The sequence below is a fragment of the Salvelinus fontinalis genome, chromosome 17 (genome assembly GCF_029448725.1).
Source record: "Salvelinus fontinalis isolate EN_2023a chromosome 17, ASM2944872v1, whole genome shotgun sequence".
Lineage (NCBI taxonomy): Eukaryota > Metazoa > Chordata > Actinopteri > Salmoniformes > Salmonidae > Salvelinus > Salvelinus fontinalis.
In genome coordinates, this window is record NC_074681.1 from 29,417,384 (window position 1) to 29,443,261 (window position 25,878).

Sequence of the window (25,878 nt, forward strand, 5' to 3'; positions counted from 1 at the left end):
AATCATGACAACTGTGATGGAAACATGAAGCTTCTATGCAATTTTATAAATGCCGACAGATAATTTGTTTGTTCGACATGTTGGGATCTTTTTTGTCTGTAAAATTAATTATGCGAAAAATGGTGGTGATTTTTTTTTCATGAGCAAATATTGATATAATAACCATCATATCAAAGCAAAGTTATCACGCGATGACATGTCGTAGTTGGAGGACACACAAAATCTTGGGAAGCTATGCAGTTTAAATTAGCTTTCAGATAAAATAAGTTATGATGAACTTCACAAGGTGGTGAAAGTGTATGGTATGAGCTTGATGCTCCTTCCAATAAATGTCGAGGGTCTTATTCTGGTGACATAATGTTTGATGCTTGACTGCCATTTTGACAAATATAAACATTCTCACTCTTATCAATAATATCATCATGTAGACTAGCCCACCTGCAGAGCCTACCCGCACTATATCTGCGAGCTGTTGGCTAGAGGGCACATGCAAAGACTGAGTCAGCACATTTGCTATTTAATGCAACAGTTTGTGACAAAACTATCGGTAGAGTTGAAAATGCGATGGAAACACATTGAACATTACATTTTTATTCGGTACATGAAAACTTAAGTGAAAAAGTATATATTTTGTACACTACATCATGCAGTGATTGTTTTAGTTTGGTGGAAACACACCACTAGTTGGAAAAAATTTCTTCATGCAGATTTTTGAATATTTGCATGAAAATCTGCCACCAATTGGATGGAAACCTAACTAGTCAGGGGTTGAATGGGAAAGAAAAAATATTGAAGTGCCTTTGAACGGGGTATGGTCGTAGGTGACAGCCGCACCGGTTTGAAAGTGTCAAGAACTGCAACGTTGCCGAGTTTTTCACGTTCAACAGATTTCTGTGTGCTTCAAGAATGGTCCCCCACCAGCCAACTTGACAAAACCGTGGGAAGCATTGGAGTCAACATGGGCCAACATCCCTGTGAAATGCTCATCCATGCCCCGACGAATTGAGGCTGTTCTGAGGGCAAAAGGGGGTTCAACTCAATATTAGGAAGGTGTTCCTAATATTTTGTACAATCTGTGTATGTTATAGGACAGATTGATAAAAAAAAAAATATGAAGCACTCTGCAAATACCTGGCTTCAGCCCTGCAGTGCTTCAAGATGAGAAGCTGCTGGTTACATTTTAGCAAAATTATCATCTCTAGTATGCGAGCCACCTGCTCCTCAATGCTCTGCCAACTGAGCTAATCATCCATGAGAGAGTGGGATGTGCTTGACCTGCCTGCATACATGGCTTTAGGCTTTGTGGTTGTAATGAAACTTCTGGAGGAGGAATGAAATATATTATCTTACGTAATGCAGGGGGACCATAAAGTACTTCAACTTATTTGGTATATATCACAGTAAGTGGAATGAAGTATAGTCCACAATACATAGCATGTAGTGCTGCACTGACTTGATATTGTTTGACAAGGGTCGATAGAAAAACAATATTTTACAATGAATCATCTGTAAAACACCTTATTTATCGAGTATTGTAGCTTACTGGCAGCATTTTTTTGTCAAGAAATACAATCTTACTATCTTACATAACTGCGAGGAAGATTTGGAAGGAGATTTGCAAGGGAAGTTTATATTGATAGATGCGATAAAGAGATTGATTTAGAGAATCTTGCCTTTTCACTATTACCTTTAACATTTTTGAGCTCCGTACTACAGTATATTATTCATATTTCATAGTCTTGAAGGAGAAGATTACATGGATTAAAGTATTTTGTTAACTTCTTGCCGTACGGATCCCTTTTACAGGATCATTTTCGTAAACAACCGCTGAATTGGCAGCGCGCCAAACTCAAAAATAATACTAAAAATATTTATAATCATGGAATCACAAGTGAAATATACCAAAACACAGCATAGCTTGTTGTTAATCCACCTATCGTGTCAGATTTTGAAAATATGCTTTACAGCGAAATCCAAGCGTTTGTGAGTGTATCAATCACTGCAACGAAAGCTAGCCTTAAATTAGCTTGGTCACGAAAGTCAGAAAAGCAATAAAATTAATCGCTTACCTTTGATAATCTTCGGATGTTTGTACTTACGAGACTCCCAGTTACACAATAAATGTTATTTTTGTTCGATAAAGATTAGTTTTATAATCAAAAATCGCCATTTGGTTTGCGCGTTATGTTCAGAAAACCACAAGCTCGTTCTGGTACTGAAGGGCAGACGAAAATTCCAAAAAGTATCCGTAATGTTCGTAGAAACATGTCAAAGGTATTTTATAATCAATCCTCAGGTTGTTTTTAACATACATAATCGATCATATTTCAACAAGACGGTAAACTGTTCAATTCTACAGAGATAGAAAATGGCGAGCCAAATCTCTCCTGCGCAGGAACCAATCAAAGGACACCTGGTCATCCACTGATGCGTTTTGATAAATCTTGCTTATCTTTCAAAATAAAATCCTGAAACTATGTCTAAAGCCTGGTCACAGCCTGAGGAAGCCATTGAAAAGGAAATCTGGTTGATACGTCTTTAAATGGAGGAGGGGCAAGCAATGGAACTAAACATTTTTTTTAAGCACTTCCGGGTTGGAGTTGCTCAGGTTTAATCAGTTCTGTTATAGTCACAGACAATATTTTTACAGTTTTGGAAACTTTAGAGTGTTTTCTATCATAATCTGTCAATTATATGCATATTCTAATATCTGAGCCTGAGAAATAGTCCGTTTACCTTGGGAACGTTTTTTTTCCAAATATAAAAATTCTGCCCCCTAGCTTCGGGAGATTTTAGCCTGGGGCTTTAGTGAGTGTTCACACTTGCACATTCTAATGTGGGCTCGCACCAACCTTAGCCCAGGTCTTGCTGTCCCTGTTCCAGAGCAGGGTTAGCACTGACTTTTAGCCACAGAAACATAAGCACACTGCCAAAATAGGCAGTGTGAAACGGGGTAAAGAACGACGCATAGAATTTTCACTTTCCAATCAGAAAAGCTGAATTTTATCCTTCCATCTGAGAAAAAAAGACTTGAAAAAAAAACAATCTGTGTGGAAACATTGGTTGCTATGGCTAACAAAAACGGTTGCTATGCAGGCTGGCTAATGTTTTCTCACTTAGCTAGCCAACTGCTCCAAAAACTCGACAGCTGGAAGAGCAGCAAATGCTCCATATTCATCTGTTTTAATAACTTTTAAATGTAAGGGATAAACACAGACGTTCTGTACATTACCTTGGAAATAATGGACGACGAAGCGGGACGAGGCAGACACAGCATTCTCTGTATAGGGGCGAGATCGCATTTTTTCAATGAAACATCGTTTCCGAGGTCGGACAGGCAGACAGCAAGGTTTATACAAACCATCACATACAATACTGTCTTTGATATATTCAGGTTAAGACAAGAGGATTCTAATATCCCATAACTCTTTGCGCCACTATTCAACAAGGGACAAGCTTCTACATTCGGGAATGACTGGGAGTGAATGGTAGTAGCACAGAAAGTTTGCTATCAAAGTGAAAAGTAAACACATTCGTAGTGAATATCAGCTAACTACTCAACAGTTTTACTGTCATTCCTATCCAGACACTTTTTTACTGGAATTCCTGACCGCTGGTCCCATGAATATACATTTTTAACGCTTCCTCACAGAATTATTACATTGTCTTAATCTTCCCATCTTCAATTTATTGTAGCTTTTACTCAGGTCATCTTCAACCTAGCTTTTACTTCTTGGCATGGGTACACTCAAAATGGCTGCCAGTCCACCCATTATGCCCTCATTGACTTGAATGGAGAAACCCTTTCTATTCATTCTATTTCTATGGGTTAGACAACCTAACAACCATGATTCACCAGTAGGCATAATAAGGCATTAAAGTATCTCCTTGTTTCCTAGGTAACAGAAACTAGGACCGGGCCCCTTGGATGCAGTAACTATGACAGCCTTGATTCTGTTAGCTCTGTCTTGGTACACAGTCCTGAAAATAAAATACATCTAAAAGGTAAGCTATTGCACTCCATTCTCTAAACAGTTGCTCTGTGTTCTATTGTGTGTGTATAATATACTCATTATGTTCTTTGTTCTATGCTGCAAGACAAATTACTTGGAATCCACAAAAAAAATATTTTTGCTGCCAAGAAGAAAAAATTACTTATTTAGTTTCAAATGATCATAACTCTCCAACTTGATGTAAGGGAGTATTTTGGTGGAGAAACTTTCTTGCGTACAATAAACTCTCCAGGCAAAAGCTTTGTATTCCCCTTGAGTGCTTCACTGTTCTCGCCAGCTCTGATCTATACAACCAATGCCATATGATTGTGATAAGTGTAGATCAGTACTTCTAAGCTTAGCAGTGGGCTCCCATTCGTCGTTCCTCAAGACATTCATTCAGGTTCTTTGACTTGTGAAATCATGCAGTATTGAATCTCAAATTATAGATCATATCTCTGAAGCAAGGTTTTGAAAATCCTGGTGTGTGGGATTATTTTGGGATGGATTCATCCATCTGCTGGGGACTGGCGCTTTAACGGTGTATAAAATAAGCTTTGGTGACGTCCCAAAATGGTACCTATTCCCTACATAGTGCACTACTTTTGACCAGAGTGACCAGGTCAAAAGTAGTGCACTATAAAGGGAATAGGGTGCCATTTGGGACACAGACTTTAAGTGCTGCTTCCATAACCTGGCTCCTAGCAGGTCCAACCAGCAGGTCCAACATGGCTGCACCGGTCAAACAACAGAGGCTAGACAATAGGGGATTGGGCAAATATCAGACATAATGAGGCCCAGATGGCCAGGACACAGTCCAAGGATGGAGGAACAAAATCTCCATACGCCAAGCCGTCATTCCCATAGACACCACAGGGATAGCTAACAACAAGGAATAGTTTCAAGACCATCTTATCGGCCAAAACGTAAACTATGTAAACTATGGTAAAGCTAGGGTAAGATGGACTGTAGACAGTAAGAACAGATAAATGCTCTAATAGAAGAAAAGCATTGATGGCGAGTGGCTAAGGACTATTGCGGAGATTTAATCTAATTAATTTTATAAGCCATTTACACTACATGACCAAAGTATGTGAACTACTCGCTCATTTGTCTTAATCAAAATTACGGCTTGCCTCTTATCCTCTCATTGTCCCCTTATGCCATAGTTTGTACATCTCAATTGTTATATTGCTTATATACAGTAAGTCTATCTTATTCATGAACGATTTCATAGTTTTGCATATTTGTGTATTATAATTAGCTCATGTGCTTTTCTTCACGAGGAGGGGATTCTATATGTTGTTGGGTCCGTAACCATGTTTGCCAGTGACAGTCTCTTCCCATTCAACACATTTTTTTTCAACAAAAAGTTCAGTAATAGACCCATGTTATTCCAGTTGATATTGCAAGGGTTGTTTTGTTTGCGCAATATGCTGTCTGTGCACCGGTATATTGTCTATTAATTTAGATCCTTGTGATTGTTCTTTCCTTCCTTTTTAGACCATAGGCCTAATAAAATGTTGTGTAGTGGCTTTGCTGGCATGCATCTAAACAAATTGGTTGAGTTTGCTCCACCAAGATTTACATGCTAAAAATCGCCACTACCCCAATTTATTAAGCTTTTTAGGGATAAGAAAATTATCATAACTAGGCTAGAGAAACACAATGCAATAATGTATTTTCTTTCTTTTTTCTAGTGAGTAAAGAGTTGTAGTCTAGGCTGTAAACTGCAGTGAATATGCCATTTCAATAACTGCTACAAAGCTCTGCATTTTGAATGCATGTTTCATTAGAAAAATAATAATAGACTAGGCCTCATTAGGCAACCATTTGGATCAGTAACGGGTATTTTCTCGACAGTAAAGGCACATTAGCAGGCTAGTCATAGTGTGTATTTTGTGTATCGGCGTTAACAGATAGGCTTACCATCTGATAATATAGCCTTCTCATGCGCTGTTTGCCAGTTATTTAGGCAATCTTAACGTGCCTTCTCTCCTTTCCGAGCAGACTTGCTCACCTAGAACCAAGAATGCTTCAACAGAACAAGGTTTTGATAAGTTGTCAATTTTTTATCGTCGGACGGACGGACGGACGGGGGGGGAGGGGGGGGCTGGCGGCCGGGTAAGCGACTGCTTATTTAGCTTCTGCCATTGAGCCGGCTCTGCTTCAGAGCATCACACGTCTGGCTAAGCTTTATTTCAAGAGGAAAGAAATAGATAAGCAAGTGACAGTGATGACAATCTCGCTAATCCAATAGTGAAGCCAAGTCTAAGCATCGTGAACACAGGAGAAAAGATGATGAAGGACTGGAAAAAGCAGTCGGTATCAAGAAGTGAAAGGAAGAGCATATCTACTGGTCTCTCCCTGCACAATGTATAATTCATGAAAACAAAGTCCAAGGGTATATCCTCCAAAGATCTTCCTCAACGCATGTTCTGAAGGTGTAACACTGTAAATTTAAATGTTAAATCTATGTTTGTCTTATCCCTATATTATTATTGATGACTGTACAATGCCATTTCAGCTATTGTTTACGTGAAGTGCACTAAAAAAAGCTATCTACAGGAAACCTAAATCTTTAGTTCACCTCTCTGGCAGCCCAAGAGCAATTGTAAATTGAAAATTGGCTTACCATGATGTATAAGCCACAACCATGACAAAATGCATAAATCAATCCACATACTTAAATGATTGATAAATAGCCCTATCTCACTGTATTTGCAGTTAATTAAACCATCAAACAGTGCATATTGGTGCATATATATTAAGCATATGGTTTAGAGTCCATAAGGATGCCAGGAACAAAAATCGTGTTTACATTATCTTGTCTTTTTTAACCAAGGAAAATGTGATCATTCAATTCTTAATCCTCATTAGGAGAAGCCGACACCCAAAAAGTATTTTACGGCACTGTAGAAATATTTAACGATAATCTACCTTTTTCAAATACATGTTAAATTGAAGTAGATTACCATTATAAGGTTACTAGAAAACAAACAATCACAGCTAATCCCATTTCAGACTCCTATTATTCATTGCAACGGAAAAGCCCATGTGGTTCAATAATAATATGAAATCCCAGAGGTTAATGCCAGTCTAATAAATGTAATTTTTTCCAATTCTTTAAAAGTAGGCTGTAGGGTCGTCTGCAGACAAGCATTTCAGCGAACACTAATTTGCTTCGAACACCCACGACAGAAATGTCACCACAAGTCAAACAAGCACAAAGTAGTGTGAGGAGAGGAATGAGCTCAGAGCATTCTCTTCCTTCAGCCATCGCTAATTATAAACGCAGCTTGTGCCAATTTCCAGCGCCTTCCTCAGGTTTGACATTTAAATTGCCAACCCACTTAATACCGCCGTCTCCTGAAGGAAGCCCACTGCTGACAGATACCCTGTAACTACTGAGAGATGGTTGAAAATCTGTGACAGTATTTTTTTAGATTGTGTGTGTGTGTGTGTGTGTGTGTGTGTGTGTGTGTGTGTGTGTGTGTGTGTGTGTGTGTGTGTGTGTGTGTGTGTGTGTGTGTGTGTGTGTGTGTGTGTGTGTGTGTGTGTGTGTGTGTGTGTGTGCGCGTGTGCGTGTGTGTGTTCTAATGTGTTGAATTTTGTAACTTTCTTAGCGAAAGCATCTCTGCACTTCCAGCAAGACAAGTCATTAGCACAGGGAAAATAAATGAAATATGGGAAAGTATTGTTCTTGACAACTGAAGCTTGCAATTCCACAGAAAAGTACTCGTTGCACTCGCTCCCCCAAAATAGTGGCAGAGATGGAAGGGCTGAGGTGAAGAGGCTGTTATTTAGCCGTCTCCCAAATTAAAGCCCATTTCTGCCAGATAGTTCTCCCATTGGCTCACAGAACCTGTCAGCCGCCAAGGCAGGGCAGGAAGACTGTGACTAATTGTGTCTGCTCTCCACTATTCAAAAAGTAAATACCAAGGAACACACATAAATATTCATAAAAAGGCACACGGATTGACTCCACTCTTGAAACATCTCCAAAGTGGTGCAAACTGAGAGGAAGCCTTTGTCACAGCTAACATGATCATTAGATTCCAAACACCCACAGCTGAGCTTCTGACTAACAAAACCATTAGGGAAATTGAGAAAAAGCACACAATTTAATACATATTATTGAACTCTCAGCAAGGTTATTGATATGTATTGATCAGAAAAATATGTTACCATTTAAAACAGATCATGGGTTTTCAAATTATGTGTGATTTAAAATTGGACGGTATCACCTATTTTAGGTGCATGTACAGTGCATTCGGGAAAGTATTCAGACCCGTTGACTTTTTCCACATTTTGTTATGTTAGTCTTATACTAAAATTGATGAAATTGTTTTTTTCCCTCAATCTACACAAAATACCCCATAATGACATTTTTGCAAATGTATATAAAAAAAAAATTAAATATCACAATTACATAAGTATTCAGACCCTTTACTCAGTACTTTGTTGAAGCACCTTTGGCACCGAAAACAGCCTTGAGTATCCTTGGGTATGACGCTACAAGCTTGGCACACCTGTATTTGAGAAGTTTCTCCCATTCTTCTCTGTAGATCCTCTCAAGCTCTGTCAGAGATGTTCAATCGGGTTCAAGTCCGGGCTCTGGCTGGGCCACTCAAGCACATTCAGAGACATACAAAGCCATAGGGTCGTTGTCCTTTTGGACGGTAAACCTTCGCTCCCAGTCTGAGGTCCTGAGCACTCTAGAGCAGATTTTCATCAAGGATCTCTGTACTTTGCGCCGTTCATCTTTCCCTCGATCCTAACTAGTCTCCCAGTCCCTGACGCTGAAAAACATCCCCACAGCATGATGCTGCCACCACCATGCTTCACCGGAGGGATGGTGCCAGGTTTCCTCCAGTTGTGATGCTTGGCATTCAGGCCAAAGAGTTTAATCTTGGTTTCATCAGACCAGCGAATCTTGTTTCTCATGGTCTGAGAGTCCTTTATGTGCCATTTGCCTAACTCCAAGCTGGCTTTCATGTGCCTTTTACTGAGAAGTGGCCACTCTACCATAAAGGCTTGATTGGTGGAGTGCTGCAGAGATGGTTGTCCTTCTGGGAGATTCTCCCATCTCCACAGAGGAACTCTGGAGCTCTGTCAGAGTGACCAACGGGTTCTTGGTCAACTCCCTGACCAAGGCCTTTCTCCCCCAATTTCTCAGTTTGGCCGTGCGGCCAGATCTTGGAAGAGTCAATGGTGGAAAAAGTACCCAATTGTCATACTTGAGTAAAAGTAGAAAATGACTCAAGTAAAAGTAAAAGTCATCCAGTAAAATACTACTTGAGTAAAAGTCTAATAGTATTTGGTTTTAAATATATTAAGTATCAAAAATAAATGTAATTGCTAAAATATACTTAAGTATCAAAGTAAAAGTATAAATCATTTCAAATTCCTTATATTAAGCAAACCAGACGGCACAATGTTCTTGTTTTTTTTATTTAAAGATATCCAAGGGCACTCTCCAAAACTCAGACGTAATTTAAAAACGAAGCATTAAGCATGTTTAGTGAGTCTACCAGATCAGTGGCAGTAGGGATGACCAAGGATGTTCACTTGATAAGTGCATGAATTGGACCAAAAGTTGTATAAACATCTCAAGGATGATCAATGGAAACAGGATGCACCTGATCTCAATTTCAAGTCTCATTGCAAAGGGTCTGATACTTATGTAAATAAGGTATTTAAGTTTTACATTTTTAATACATTTCTAAACATTTCTAAAAACTTGTTTTCACTTGTCATTATGGGGTATTGTGTGTAGATTGATGAGGAAAACATTTAATTGAATGAATTTTAGAAAAAGGCTGTAATGAAACAAAATTTGTAATGAGTCAAGGGGTCTGAATACTTTCCGAATGCACTGTATATCAAGTGTAAGCCTGTCTCATGCAGTAAAGGACATTTGTGCAGGCATATATACAGAGGGGAGGCATGTTCTGATGGGTGGCATTGTTTAAAAGAACTGTTCCATCAAAACATTAGTCTCAAATAGCATCTGATTACCTATGGATTGCACTACTTTTGACCTGGCACCATGCCTCCCCTCTTTCTAGCATCGTAGGCGCATAATTTCATAACTTTGACCGTCTACACTCTGGATTTTGTTTGGCATTCTCTGCCATATCTCTGAGATTTGTGGTCTTTATACCTAATTCTCAATTACTAGCAACTAAGTTCCTTTGTCTTGCAGTGGCTACAATAAACAACCCAATTATAGTAATTCCCATCTCATTTTTAGACTTTTGCTCTCACTGTGGAGACATATGAGGGATAAAGGGACATATTGCTTTGTTTTGAACATGAACTGCATGTAACTTAAAGTCACTAAAATATAATATTTCATAAATGACAAGATGCTATAATATTCTCCTCTGTACTCAGGTTTACAGGATGTCCTTCCAGAATTTCTCCGGAACCGTTTTGTGGAGGCTGCTCTCAGCTACGTGGCATGCAACTCTGAGGGGGAGCTTTTGTGTCGTGACAATGACTGCTGGTGCCGCTGCTCTGCCAAGTTCCCAGATTGTAACTGCCCCTTTGCTGATATTAAAGTCATGGAGGAAAATCTGCACAAAAGCAAGGAATCCTGGACCAACTTCAACACCGAATTCATGGAATCAGGTGGGCTATTTGTTTCCGTTATTTGTTATTCATTTCTGTCAAGCTGCATTTGAAAGCTATTGGGAGGAGCAGAACACAGGTGTGCGATAAAATGGGCAAGGAAAAAATAATTTAAAATCCCAAAATGGCTAGAACTATTTAGCTCAATATCAACAAACATCTAGCTCATGCCCTGAATATGTGATTTGAGATCGGAGGCAGGTCGTTTTCCCCATTGCTTTTGTTTCTCTACCATCTATCTGCAAGAGAGGACTTTTATCCATCTGTTGGATTCTGTATAATATGGAAAGTGCATTCTGAGTGACGTTTTGAAGGCATAGACATGCTCCTTGAATTCACTAAACATCATTTTGACAGCAATAGCAGAGCAGCTCTCACATAAAATATTTATAAAATGCTGCGTTGTTGACAGGCTACTGAAAAGGAGAAATACGTTTCCTCATAATTACAACATATTCTTTTACTGCTGATGTTGTTTTTTGTCTGAAGCCTAACTTGAGCAATTTGTCATGATAATGAGCATATTACCTCTTAATTTTGGGGGGGATGGTTGAGTGTCAAAGCAAGCAATATGCAGACATATCTTAAAAGGTACACACGCACACGCACACACACACACACACACACACACACACACACACACACACACACACACACACACACACACACACACACACACACACACACACACACACACACACACACCTAAAAGCAAGCCTGAAAATGCATTATGTACAATACAGAAGAAGGGAGTGACCTAAGCACTAAGCATTTTTAATGGGGCAGAGTTTGTCTTTTTATGGCTCTCCACTTGCCACTGAGCAAAGCATCCAAGACTCAGTGCTGCTGGCAAGAGTATGCTTACAGTCTGAATGCGAGGTTGAGCTGCAGTTCTGCTGAGATTAGTTGATAAATATTGTAGCGGGGAAAAACTAGAAATTGGTGGAGAGTGCTGGCACATCATGTACCCTTGGACCAAGTATTTCCTCCAGCCAAGGAAAGATCCAATCAGGGAGATAAATCCTGCCTCCGTCTCCAAAGCCCCTCCTGCACCACGTTGGGGCTTCAATGAAATCCCCCCCAAATCCCTTTAACTGTAGCACTTCACTCATCAAAATGCATATCTGCTTGCAGCAGGTGAAGTGGCTGGCTCCAGAGGACTAGTCCAGCCAAGGCAAAGCCTGGCTAGATGTATATTTACTCCAGTCATTAATTTGTTCTCATTGTCAGAAGGCTAGATGGGTTGGGAGTCTGGCAATATTAATAAGAGGACTTTAATTAGTGGTTCAGCAGCGAGGCTGGTGAAACCCTATTGTATTTGTTTCCATTGTATTGCCAGGAGAAATTGGACACATCGCCCTAGGATGAGCTACTTCTGTACTTCTTACCAAGCTTGTCAAATATCAGAACTCAAAATCAAACAGATCATGCAATATGCTTTTGAAATATTTAGGATTTTTTAAAAACATCTTCTCCAGAATTGCTAAACAGACTGGAATGAAATATGGTATATAACCTCTTTCAACATCTTGAAACGCAATATTTTCCAAGACAATAGCTCAAACACTATGTCCACCAGTGGTGGTTGGTGCCATTTAAAATGAGGGAGGATGATTCTTTTTTATGAACATGGCCTTATTTCTATTACAGAATATTGGATGACTGTCATTCATATTCCATTCACCCAGCTCAATGTAACATCGATAGGTTTAGGCTACTACATGATACTTGAATTTCCCCTTTACCCATCATGAGGTTGCTACAACCTAGCCTATGAATTAAAGTTTACAATATAGAGAGAATTTTGTAATCAAGGTCAGACAGTGACACATTCAAAACCGCCTTGCACATTCTTGCCTGTATCTAGCTGATCTAGGGAGTAATCATTAGTCCAACATTTGCAAATGTACATTTCTATTGGCCAAATACAGGAATTTTTATCCCTGTTTTGTTCTGTTTGCTTTCATTTAAGAAAAAATGTTCAGTTCACTTTCATAGCAGCCACATATAAAAACAGCTTGATCACTTTGCTTGTTGTATATTTTTTTTTATTTTTTTTATTTTTTATAATTATTATTTTTTTAATCTTTATTTTAACAGGGAAAACAGACTGAGACCTAGATCTCTTTTACGCCTGTGCCCTGTGTAAACATGTTGACATGTACAGTTTTAGACATACAGACAAGAACATTTCAAAACATACACAATTCAACAGAAACAATCACAGACAACATCATATTGATCCCCCATAAACATTTTAAAATGGGCAAGGGACACCAGAGTGTCTAACTTAAGTTGGATCTGCAGTTTGTTCCATAAATAAGGTGCAAAGGAACTGAAGGCAGTCCTACCCAACTCTGTGGAAACCGCAGGAGTCTCTAATGTAATCCACATCTGTGATCTGGCTTTAAAATTAGTACATCTTGTGGAAATTAATGATGATATATATGGAGGTAGTTTTAAAAGAAGTGCTTTATAAATAAACAAGAGAGCATGTTGCTCTCGCCTCACAGATAGAGAGACCCAACCCACATGTTGATATAGGATACAGTGATGAGTTCTGTAACTATCACCCGTGATAAACCTGAGTGCACAATGGTAAATAGCATCCAGTGGTTTTAATGTGTTTGCCGATGCATGCATATAGATAATATCACCATAATCTAAAACGGACATAAAAGTAGCCTGCACAATTTTTTTCCTATTTACAGAGGACAGACAAGCCCTGTTTCTGTAAAGGAATCCTATCTTGAATTTGAGCTTTTTTCCCAATTCAGTAACATGTTTTTTAAAAGAAAGCCTATCATCTAACCATACCCCTAAGTATTTATATGCAGAGACCTTATAGATTTGAGTACCATCCAAGCTAGTGATTACAAACGTGTTTCTAACTGGGAGTTTAGACCTAGAAAAAAACATGACATTTGTTTTCTTAGCGTTTAAAACAAGTTTAAGCTGTAAAAGAGACCCCTGTAGTATCCTAAAATCAGACTCCAACTGCATTAAAGCTTGGTCCGCTGTTGGAGCAATAGAGTACATAACTGTGTCATCTGCATATAAATGGAATTTACAATATCTGACATCATCACCAATGTTGTTTATATAAAGTGAGAACAATAGTGGGCCAATTATTGAACCCTGAGGGACCCCTTTAAGTAACTGTAAGGGGTCAGACTTGACCCCATCGACCATGACGGCTTGAGTTCTGTCTTTAAGATAGTCATAAAACCATCGGCAGGCATCAGTGCCCAGTCCTATAGATGACAGCTTACTCAAAAGGATAGCATGGTCTACAGTGTCAAAAGCTTTTGACAAATCTACAAACAACGCAGCACAGTGCTTTCTATCGTCTAAGGCATTTGCAATATCATTTACAACAAGCATAGTGGCCGATGTGGTACTGTGTTTAGATCTAAAACCAGATTGATTGGTACTAAGAATACTGTTAGCAGAAAGAAAAGATTGTAACTGTTTGTTGACTATAGATTCTAGAATCTTTACCAGACAAGGGAGCCTAGAGATGGGTCGATAGTTATCCAAATCACTACCGTCACCTCCCTTATGTAATGGCAGAACAAAAGCTGCTTTCCACACCTTAGGGATATTTCCTGTGCTTAATGTTAGATTAAAAATGTGTGTTACTGGACCAGCAAAAATAGGTGCAGCACACTTAAGTAAGTACGGGTCTAAATTGTCAGCGCCTAAGGATTTCTTAGTATCAATGGCACACAGGGCAATTAGAACCTCTGCTTCAGTTATTTTCTGGAAACTAAAAACAGGGTTACCATTTTTCAGAGTAACGGTTGAAAAGCAAGACGAAAAATCAACTAACTGGCCAGTACCACAAAGTCCACTTTTCCTTTCAAATAAAAAACCAGCAGAGATGAAATGCTTATTAAAAGCATCACAAATATCTTTTTTTTCAGTTAGAATACAGAAGTCTGAGGTAATTTGCTTAGGAAGAGAAACAGCAGAATTCCCCCGTTTCAGTAAATTAACGGTTTATATATAATATAATTCCTTCTCGCAACTATCTATGCGCTCTCCTCCTCTCAACATTTCCCTTCGCTTGTGGACTTCGGTGCACTACACATCAGCTGTCTGTGACCAGGAAAAAAAACTTTCCAAGCCAAACCTTCATATCATGACCGCTATAACTGCTACACACTGCCTACATCGTTGTCACGTCATAGTCAACATAACTACTAGAACTAATGCGTTAGTAAACCCACTAGTTACAATCATGCAGTACAGTGTACAGTCAAAAGCAGTTTAGCAACTACACTGGTGGGCCCCGGTGGCAATACATTAATAAAACCAAAAGCTTACCTTGACTTGGAAGACTTACATTGTTGGATTGCCATAGCCAGCTAGCTAACATAGCATCCCTCTCTGGCTAAGTAGGCTAAACTAGCTAGCTGCATTCACTAGCTAAGTGAAAGTTAAAAATAAATACAACCAAATATAGCTAGCTAGGTAGAAATGAATTAGTTCTAAACTGTTGAACTATTGTCTTTCTCTCTCTCTTTGAGTCAACTACTCACCACATTTTATGCACTGCAGTGCTAGCTAGCTGTAGCTTATGCCTTCAGTACTAGATTCAATCTCTGATATTTTCTTTGGGTGGACAACATGTCAGTTCATGCTGCAAGAGCACTGATAGGTTGGAGTATGTCCTCCGGAAGTTGTCATAATTACTGTGTATGTCTACGGAAGGGGGTGAGAACCTCCTAGGTTTTGTTTTGAAGTCAGTGTACCCAGAGGAGGACAGAAGCTAGCTGTCCTCTGGCTACAGCATGGTGCTAACCTACAGAGTACTGCTGAGGCTTTAGTAGACCATCAAATCAAATTGTATTAGTCACATACACATGGTTAGCAGATGTTATTGCGAGTGTAGCGAAATGCGTATGCTTTTAGTTCCAACAGTGCAGCAATATCTAACATGTAATCTAACAATTCCACAACAACTACCTAATACACACAAATCTAAAGGAAAGGAATGTACATATAAATATATGGATGAGTAATAACAGGGTGGCATAGGCAACATGCAATTGATGGTATAAAATACAGTATATACTGTACATGTGAGATGAGTAATGCAAGATATGTAAACATTATTAAAGTGGCATTATTAAAGTGACTAATGATCGATTTATTAAAGTGGCCAATGATTTCAAGTCTGTATGTAGGCAGCAGCTTCTCTGTGTTAGTGATGGCTTTTTAACAGTCTGATGGCCTGGAGAAAGAAGCAGTTTTACAGTCTCTCGATCTCCCTTGTTTTGTTGTACTGACCTCGCCTTCTGGATGGTAGCAGTGGCTCGGTTGGTTGTTGTACTTGATGATCTTTTTGTTTGTGAGGGTTTGTGAGGGTTTTAGGTGACAAGCCAAATTTCTTCAGCCTCCTGAGGTTGAAGAGGTAATGTTGCCCCTTCTTCACCACACTGTCTGTGTGGGTGAACTATTTCTGTTTGTCCGTGATGTGTACGCCGAGGAACTTAAAACTTTCCACCTTCTCCACTACTGTCCCGTAGATGTGGATAGGGGGGTGCTCCCTCTGCTGTTTCCTGAAGTCCACGATCATCTCCTTAGTTTTGTTGATGTTGAGTCAGAGGTTGCTTTCCTGACACCACACTCTGAGTGCCCTCATCTCCTCCCTGTAGGCTGTCTTGTCATTGTTGGTAATCAAGCCTACTACTGTTGTGTCATCTGCAAATTGATGATTGAGTTGGAGTCGTGCATGACGACGCAGTCATGGTTGAACAGGGAGTACAGGAGGGGGCTGAGCACACACCCTTGTGGGCCCCAGTGTTGAGAATCAACGAAGTGTAGATGTTATTTCCTACCTTCACCACCTTGGGGCGGCCCGTCAGGAAGTCCGGAGCCCAATTGCACAGTGCGGGGCTGAGACCCAAGGCCTCAAGCTTAATGATGAGCTTGGATTGTACTATGGTGTTGAATGCTGAGCTGTAGTCAATGAACAGCATTCTTACATAGGTATTCCTCTTGTCCAGATGGGATAGAGCAGTGTGCAGTGTGATGGCTATTGCATCGTTTGTGGACCTATTGGTGCGGTAAGCAAATTGAAGTGGGTCTAGGGTGACAGGTAAGGTGCAGGTGTTATCATCCTTGACTAGCCTCTCAAAGAACTTCTCCGCCTCTTCTCCGGAGGCGTTGTTTTGGGTCAGCCTCTGGAATCAGTTCAAATGCCCTGGGTTGCTCTGACAAAGGATCCGCTTTGGGAAAATCATGTTCCTGGTTGTAGTGCTGGTAAGTTGACATCGCTCTGATATCCAATAGTTCTTCCCTGTTGTACTGTATGTAATAAGACTTACGATTTTCTGGGCTAACAATGTAAGAAATAATACATAAACAAAATAAACAAAATACTGCAAAGTTTCCTAAGGACTAGAAGCGAGGCAGCCCTCTCTGTCGGCGCCAACTTGATATCTCTCTTCTCTCTGCGGTCAGTTCCACTCGGACAGTACTGACGTGCTGCTATCATTGCAAAACAGTGTGTTTTACTCACTTATTTGGTGATGTGAATATATTTTGTATAGTTTTATCTGAAAATGTATACTTTTTTAAATGTTTCACAATTGTTACTTTTATGAAATTCACTGAGGAGGAGGGTCCTCCCCTTCCTCCTCTGAGGCGCCTCCACTAATGTCCACTATTAGTCAAAAAGCTTGCATGGATTGTTTTTCCTGCCCATGCGGCCAAACAGAGCCATACTCTACAGGTTAACTAAACTCACCTCCCTGAGCATGTGTGCAAGATTCCATGACTCTGAGTCACACAGATCAAAGATATAAATATGTGTCTGTTATTGCATCACCGTGTGGTCAATCTGAAAGTGCATGCATATGTTGAGTCCAGTTTTGTTACAATACAAATATCCATGTCTGAATAATATGTATTTATGTGCCAGACCACACCCAAGAGCTGCTGGCCTGTAAAATATTACACTGTCGCTTGAGATGCTAGACTGGAAAATATTGTATTGAGACACCTTGGTCCATAGATGCCACATGTCAAATTTCGTGCAGATCCGTCATTCGATGCCAGAGGAGTAGTGTTTTAAGTAGTGATGGGGTAAAAATCGATACAGTTACATATCTCAATATTATTTTGGACAATATTTGTTGTTGTTATTGCTATTTAGCGTTAACTAGCGCTAGTCGGCTGTCCCTGCGCCAAAACTCTGGTATTTTTCATCCTATAGCTTGTTATTCGTACACTTTTTAAATAGTTAGTTTATACTTCTTTTATTTACATGACGGATCAAAACTCATTTTCTCAAGCTCTCGCTTGTCTCTCTGCATCAAACATATAGAGAGGAATATGTTTGGAACATCAAATCGCAATACAATCGCAATATCGAATTGCAATACATATAGAATCGTGAGAATCGTGTTATTCGCAATACATATCGTGTTGGCACTTAAGTATCGTGATAATATCATATTGTGAGATCCAGAGGTGGCACCACAGGATAAAAAATGGTGTGGAAAAATGTTTATGTGTCTTTTCTTGGGCCTGGAGTTTTTCCTGATCTCAGGACTTGGTCAGGTAAAAATCTGGGTCCTATTTGTAGGCTATGACAAAAGATTAGTATTATAGATAGCTTCCCTTTTCATCTGTGCAATGACTATAAGGCCTTTGGTTTTTCTTGTCTGGTCATGTGAATTGGAAATACTCCTGGTTATTATTCATTCTGAATCTGATATCAAAAGAGCCAGAGACAACAACTTCGATGGACATCGTACTCTGTAGTTTAGTGAACTACTATAGGTGGGCTAAGCGTTATGCAAAGAATGGTTACAATATCTTTAAATATTCATTTCACTCCATACACACACAATGTTAAGCAGTGGACTTTGAAAAATTAAAAAGACAGGTAGGTTTCAATGTAAAAAATTATCAGATTTGTTCATCTGGTTACAGTGATCTTCTGCAATTATTAATTCTGTAAGGTTTATGTAAGGCAGGGTTATATTTAACACTATACACAGTAGACTTTGTAACAAAGAAATGTTTTATGTGTAAGTTAAAAAAAACACTAACCTTCTGTTGCTGTCCTGGTCTCCATCTAGCCCACCAGAGGTTCGTTTCCCTGGTGCTCACTGTAGGAACTGATTGCCTGTAAAATCCATATTGAAATCATTAAATCAACTACTTTCAACACATTCATACAAAAGAATTTCCCTCTTTTCATGAAGCAGATTTTATTGAATGTCAGTCATTTTATTGCACCCTATTCTAACCAAAGCAGCATAACCAGTTCATATCAGTAGGTGCCCCTTTTAGGGTTGGGCGGTATCCAGATTTTCATACCTTCATACAGTTCCTGTACCATACCGGGGTATTATGGTATTGCCGTCAGTGTACACAGAGGGTGCTATTTCTTTCCAAACGTAAAAAAAATAACAACAATTTAGGCAGCAGGGACCTTGATCCAGGATGGGATTGATTGTCTCTGCTGTAACCAAGAAGCTTGATCTTACACATGCCAAAATCACCTTTCGCGTGCCCACAGTATGCACTTTACTCCTCATCCACCACAATAGGATAGGAAAACAACCTGAGTATGCAACCTCCGAGCTTCAGGGTGCCCCAAAATAATATGGCAAGGAACATTACTGGACTAACAAACTGGCTAACTAACCTTTTCAGAACTTCAGTATTTATTGGCCTTGGGTAACAACAGCAGATTGTTTCATCTTCTTTATCATTCTAGATTGTTTTAGAGGATGATTAAACTGCCTTTATTAACTTCTTTCATTAACAACATTGCTTGTTTTCCATTAAAAAGTGTGTTCGCCCTCTCAAGAGGCAGGCAACCAGGCAGGAGAGGACAGTTTCCAATAGGATAATGCTCCCACAATGTCAAATTCCACGAGGCTTCCACAGACCCGAGATGAGCGTGAGCGAAGAAAGAAACCAAGCGCAGAGTCAAACAACGAGGTGCTGGTGCAACGAGACATAGTTGTTGAAAGGCTCTGGAAGCTGTAGCAAGGAGACCACTGTGACTGACAAGTGAATTCACCTGTCGCAGCGAGCGTGGGGGTTACTGCGTGAAATCCCAGGGACAAGGTTGTATTCACTAGACAAAACTGAGGCAAAACGGCTGACATTGAGGAAGGTTCTATGTCAACTTGTCCAATTAGAAACACCCGCTTTCTTTTCCGTAGCAAAACTTTTTTCTATGACGTAAACTAATGAATATGTCTAATGGTAAACGCATTCGGTGCTGCTGCTTTGAAAGTACTGTGGCAAATGCTGTCTCGCCACTCGTTTTCCCCTAGTGTTTTTCAGAAAATTCTAAATTGCGGAAAATCCATCATGGTGCACCTTATGGGTCCTTCGGGCAAATTTGTTCCGTGTGAAGAGAGGGACCTATGTACTGAATTTCATGACTCTAGGCCAGACAGGGTGAGGGGCGTGACCTTTAAAAGTTTGCATTTTAAACTGATTGTTATAGTGCCACCATGTGGCCAAATGACATGGCATTGCATGAATGGGTGCACCCTTGACCCTTTACTATCCTTCAAGGTTAAACATCCTAAGCCTTACCATCTCCCAGGAATTTGCATGGGAATGTGCCATTATGGAAAAAGAAGAAGAATAACCAATGCCAACAAATACAATAGGGTTTCACCCAGCTTTGCTGCTTGAACCCCTAAAAAAACAGTTTATTGTGCTGAAGGCCTTTGCAAGTAGGGTTAATGAGTATGTCCCAAATGGTACTCTATTCCCTATGCAGTGCACTACGTTTGATCATAGTCCTATGGGAATAGGGTGCCATTTGGGACGCAGTTATGTCCTCTTTGGGCATAAGGAATTAAATCAATGAAAGCCTCCGCCCAATGTTTCATACATAACGGTTCTCATTAGTAAAGCAATTTCTACACAGATTTCTATGACTGACAAAGCAAAATCAGTCTCTCACGCTGGCACCCAGGCTACTCTAATATTAGTTGTATAGTTATATAGTCAAATGAGTTACACTTGATTTACACTGTATGTAAATCTACAACGTACAAGCATTATGTAAATCTTAACAGGTTTACCTTCTTGGATCTATTTTTTTATCCGACAAAAAGGACCTGTCAACACCTCCTTTTAACTACTGTGAAAGAGGATGTGCAGAACTGTAATTTCAGCCTGTAACAGTCAAATATCCTCTTAGTGTTAGATTCACTCTCCCTTCATGATACAGTGCAAATCGCTTAATTGTCACAATGGTTCCATTATGTTAATTAAAAACATTCCTTCAAGTAACAGAGAGTTATTTGATACATGGTACCACCTACAAATAGTCTTGGCACTGCTTCCCCATCAAGAACTGCCAATTGAAATTTCACTGATGGCTTGCCCATTTCTGCTTTTATTACCTAAATAAAGCATGCACTGGAAGCGTTTAGATGTGTCACATGCACATTTTGAATGTGACAGATTTGTAATAACAACAAAAATACTTCTCCGGAAATGGATTTCTTTGGTTCAATAGCTGGCAACACTTCCTAACATCGTTGTATTTATTCAGGGGATTATTTCAGGGGATTACATTTGTCGGATGAACAAAACATCACTTTATATCACCAAGGACATCCATGCATCTTCAATATTTAGCATTTTGTACATGTCTTAGTGTTTGACTGATTTTCTATTGCTTTTTTATCCCTACATTTTGACTGAATTAGATTAGAATGTGATATGCGTATCACACACACACATTTGATGATAACACTGTCACATCGAAGATCAAGCATCATGTGGACACATGCAGGTAGATACTCCATCCATAGCTCAATAGTGCTTGACCAGCAGCCAAACCAATGTTTGAATTTGGCTATAATCTGCCATGTAAAAAATATTAATTTGCAAGATACATAGCCTATGTACTGGTAGATGTTGCATGTTGCACATGCCAGTAATATGATTGGAGCTATAATTCTACCATGAACTTATGCTGATACAGTGCCACACGGATAAACACTTTGTAATCGTTAGTATACAGACTAAGAAATTGGGTCAAGCTTCACACAAACACTACACACAAGGCACTGGATTTAATAAATCTTCAGGTCAAAGATGAGGTTTGCCAAAAGTTGAAGTTCTGAGTGTGCCACAAAGATCTGGAAATATGCACCCATTGTATTAATAGTTTTCTCTATACATTGAGGAATCGTGAGTTGAATAAAGCAGGGCTTTGGGAATAGTTCCCTTTGGGATGCTTCGATCCCTGTGATTTTGTATTCTGTGGAGACTTCACATGTTGATGCCGGAGGCACGTGAGTTCGCTTACATGATCAGAGACCATGCAGCACACGTCTGCCTTAAATCATGCAGCAGTGGCAGCAAACAATTTTAGAAAGGGTGCTACATTTCAAACGAGTCCAGAATTTTTTGTAAGTTGAAGATCATTTAAGCTACTGAAATTCTATACAATAAAAAGCTTTTAAATGCTATTTAGAGAACAGCAAAAACAAGCAAAAATGAGCCTTGCAATTATCCCCTTGGCTGCTGTAGGTTCATTCACCTCAGTCGATCTACAAACACATAGCCTATTACCTATACAATTGTAATGTTATACCCCTGAAAGGGAGGAAATATGAGAAATGATACACGCTTACAAATAGCATCAGCGACAAAACAAAAATGAATGACATTTTTACTGTATTATTTGTATTTTTATAGCATTGTAATGTAGGCCTATAAGGAAGATAAACCTTTGATAAGATTGATAAGATTAGTACAGATTTTCTCAGGTGACCCCACTCTGTACTAACCACTCTCTCTGCTTGCTTCCTCTCTCTCTGTCTCCTCTGCTTCCTTCTGCAAGCATTGCAGCCTGCCTCAGCCTTACCACTGAGCGCCACATCACTGTCTGTCTCCGTAGCCTACTCTCTGTGAAGTTATTATGAGAGTTCAGTAGCATATTATTTTGCTCCTGCTAAGGTAGGCTGCGTTTAACGTTAGCTTCTTACTTCATCCTTCTAGCTGGCTAAATAATACTAGCCAGACACCTTCACCATTACTGCAATATACAGTTGAAGTCAGAAGTTTACATACACCTTAGCCAATTACATTTAAACTCAGTTTTTCACAATTTCTGACATTTAATCCAAGTAAAAATGCCCTGTCTTAGGTCAGTTAGGATCACCACTTTATTTTCAGAATGTGAAATGTTAGAATAATAGTAGAGATAATAATATATTTCAGCTTTTATTTCTTTCATCACATTCCCAGTGGGTCAGAAGTTTACATACACTCAATTAGTATTTGGTAGCATTGCCTTTAAATTGCTTAACTTGGGTTAGACGTTTCGGGTAGCCTTCTACAAGCTTCCCACAATAAGTTGAGTGAATTTTGGCCCATTCCTCCTGACAGAGCTGGTGTAACTGAGTCAGGTTTGTAGGCCTCCTTGCTCGCACACGCTTTTTCAGTTCTGCCCACACATTTCCTATAGGATTGAGGTCAGGGATTTGTGAAGGCCACTCCAATACCTTGACTTTTTTGTCCTTAAGCCCTTTTGCCAGAACTTTGAAAGTATGCTTGGGGTCATTGTCCATTTGGAAGACCCATTGTCTTGAGATGTTGCTTCAATATATCCACATAAATTTCCATCCTCATGATGCCATCTATTTTGGGAAGTGCACCAGTCCCTCCTGCAGCAAAGCACCCCCACAACATGATGCTGCTACCCCCGTGCTTCACGGTTGGGATGGTGTTCTTCGACTTGCAAGCCTCCCCCTTTTTCTTCCAAACATAACAATGGTTATTATGGCCAAACAGTTCTATTTTTGTTTCATCAGACCAGAGGACATTTCTCCAAAAAGTAAGATATTTGTCCCCATGTGCAATTGCAAACCGTAGTCTGGCTTTTTTATGGCGGTTTTGGAGCAGTGGCTTCTTCCTTGCTGAGCAGCCTTTCAGGTTACGTCGATATAGGAATCATTTTACTGTGGATATAGATACTTTTGTACCTGTTTCCTCCAGCATCTTCACAGGGTCCTTTGCTGTTGTTCTGGGATTGATATGCACTTTTCGCACCAAACTACGTTCATCTCTAGGAGACAGAACGTGTCTCCTTCCTGAGTGGTATGATGGCTGCGTGGTCCTATGGTGTTTATACTTGCGTACTATTGTTTGTACAGATGAACGTGGTGCCTTTAGGCATTTGGAAATCACTCCCCATGATGAACCAGACTTCTGGAGGTCTACAATTTATTTTCTGAGGTCTTGGCTGATTTATTTTGGTTTTCCCATGATGTCAAGCAAAGAGGCAAGAAGTTTGAAGGTAGGCCTTGAAATACATCCACAGGTACACCTCCAATTGACTCAAATTATGTCAATTAGCCTATCAGAAGCATCTAAAGCCATGACATCATTTTCTGGAATTTTCCAAGCTGTTTAAAGCACAGTCAAATCAGTGTATGTAAACTTCTGACCCACTGGAATTATGATACAGTGAGTTATAAATGAATTAATCTGTCTGTAAACAATTGTTGGAAAAATTACTTGTGTCAAAGTAGATGCACAAAGTAGATGTCCTCACCGACTTGCCAACACTATAGTTTGTTAAAAAGACATTTGTGTAGTGGTTGGAAACACTAGTTTTAATGACTCCAACCTAAGTGTATGTAAACTTCCGACTTCAACTGTAAGTCTCTGCCGGCAGCTAGCCTCCTGACTGACCGACCTACTGTATTTATAAGCGACTAGTTTCCAGTTGTGCACTCATTCTCCGAAAGTCAGTTTTTGATTATTTTGGGGATGTCTGGAGACATGGCAGGAGTCGCAGGACGGTTTTAAAACAGCAGCAGACACCTGCTCTCTAAGCCTATTTCAAACACCAGTTGAACGTTGCTCCTCAACTTTCTGTCATGCGCCATACTTTCTTGTTCAATTGAATACATAAACATTGTGAGTAAAACTTTCCCCGTCTCTATTTTTGGCATGAAAGTAATCCATCGTCAAACTTGACCAGTAGCTCAGCGAAGTAGAACAGATGTGTGAGGAGGTGTTGTATGCTGAAATGAACAGGGTTTTTTGGGGGGAGAAAAACATAATCAACGCTGTTCAATATCTGACTGCTTGCCACAAAGACATTGAGCTATGAATAGAATAGCAGACCGAGGCTTCTCCTCTCTCTACTGCTGAAAGATAGGAGAGACAATGGCAGTTCATCTTCTACTATTGTTCACTCTGTGTGCCTGTTCATATAGGTGCATCAAATCCACATGGGGTAATCTAGCGTGGTTAGGGATCCTTCAGCTCAGACTCCATTTCTCACCAGGATCGCCTGCAGAGAGCCTTTATAGCAAATGGCACCGTTTTCCCTATAGTGCACTACTTTTCACCAGAGCCTTATGGACCCTGGTCAACAGTAGTGCACTATAGGAAAAAGGATGCTATTTGGGACGCATGCATAAAGTGTTCAGGAGAAAGGACCACATGCCCACTGTACAAAGGCAGCTGGAGGTACATTACATGTCTCTGGGGGGTGGCTTGTGTAATGTATACTCTCCCTTCCTACTTTCTCGTTTCCTAGAATCTTTGCTCTCCCAAGGGACCCTTTCTGAGAATGTAGTTATGGGGATAGTATTAATCCTTCCTTTCTGCCTTAAAGAGATACAATCACTGCCTAGGTGAAGGTATAGATTACATAAGTTACCTCTCTGGGAAAATAAGTTGATAATATTTTCTGCCAAACAGGAAATATTGCTACAGTATGTTGTAATATGAGCGGGTTTTACTTACGTGTATAACTTATACTTTTTTTTTACTATATTGGTGGTTTGTTGTAGCAAATTGAGCTAGTTGTAAACTTAAATGTTTTTGCCGAATCAATGTAATTGAAAAACATTAAACTGATGTCAGGGAAAATATGTGAGTACAGATCAGCTCAGTAGCGAATAACAATGAACTACCTCCTGTCTGTTTGCGACCATATGCATTCAACATGGACAGTTTGTGATGCCAAGGGTAGTCTCCACTGGCTCAATTAGATTCTGACTCACACTGTCGAGTCCAGCTCATCAAATGTCATAGTACTAAAGTGAGGATCTCATTAACAGTTTTATTTTCAGGTCTTTATAAAGGCAGTTTTTTAAACTGAGTAATATGTGGGCTGGTCCACCACAAGATTACAATGGCCAAATGTTAATTATTAGTCCAAATATGTAATAATAAAAAAATCTATGTAATTTATATTTTCATTGCAAGTAAATAGCAAGACAGC

General features: G+C 39.6%; 1 protein-coding gene across 1 annotated transcript in view; it reads left to right on the forward strand.

Moving 5' to 3' along the window:
• Positions 1–25,878, forward strand: part of LOC129814122 (BMP/retinoic acid-inducible neural-specific protein 3-like) — a 101,758-nt gene that overhangs the window by 57,230 nt on the left and 18,650 nt on the right. Inside the window, exons 5-6 of the mRNA XM_055866940.1 lie at positions 3,900–4,005; positions 10,392–10,628. Of these exons, the coding sequence (XP_055722915.1) occupies positions 3,900–4,005; positions 10,392–10,628 (343 nt within the window). The remainder of the gene's footprint in view (positions 1–3,899; positions 4,006–10,391; positions 10,629–25,878) is intronic.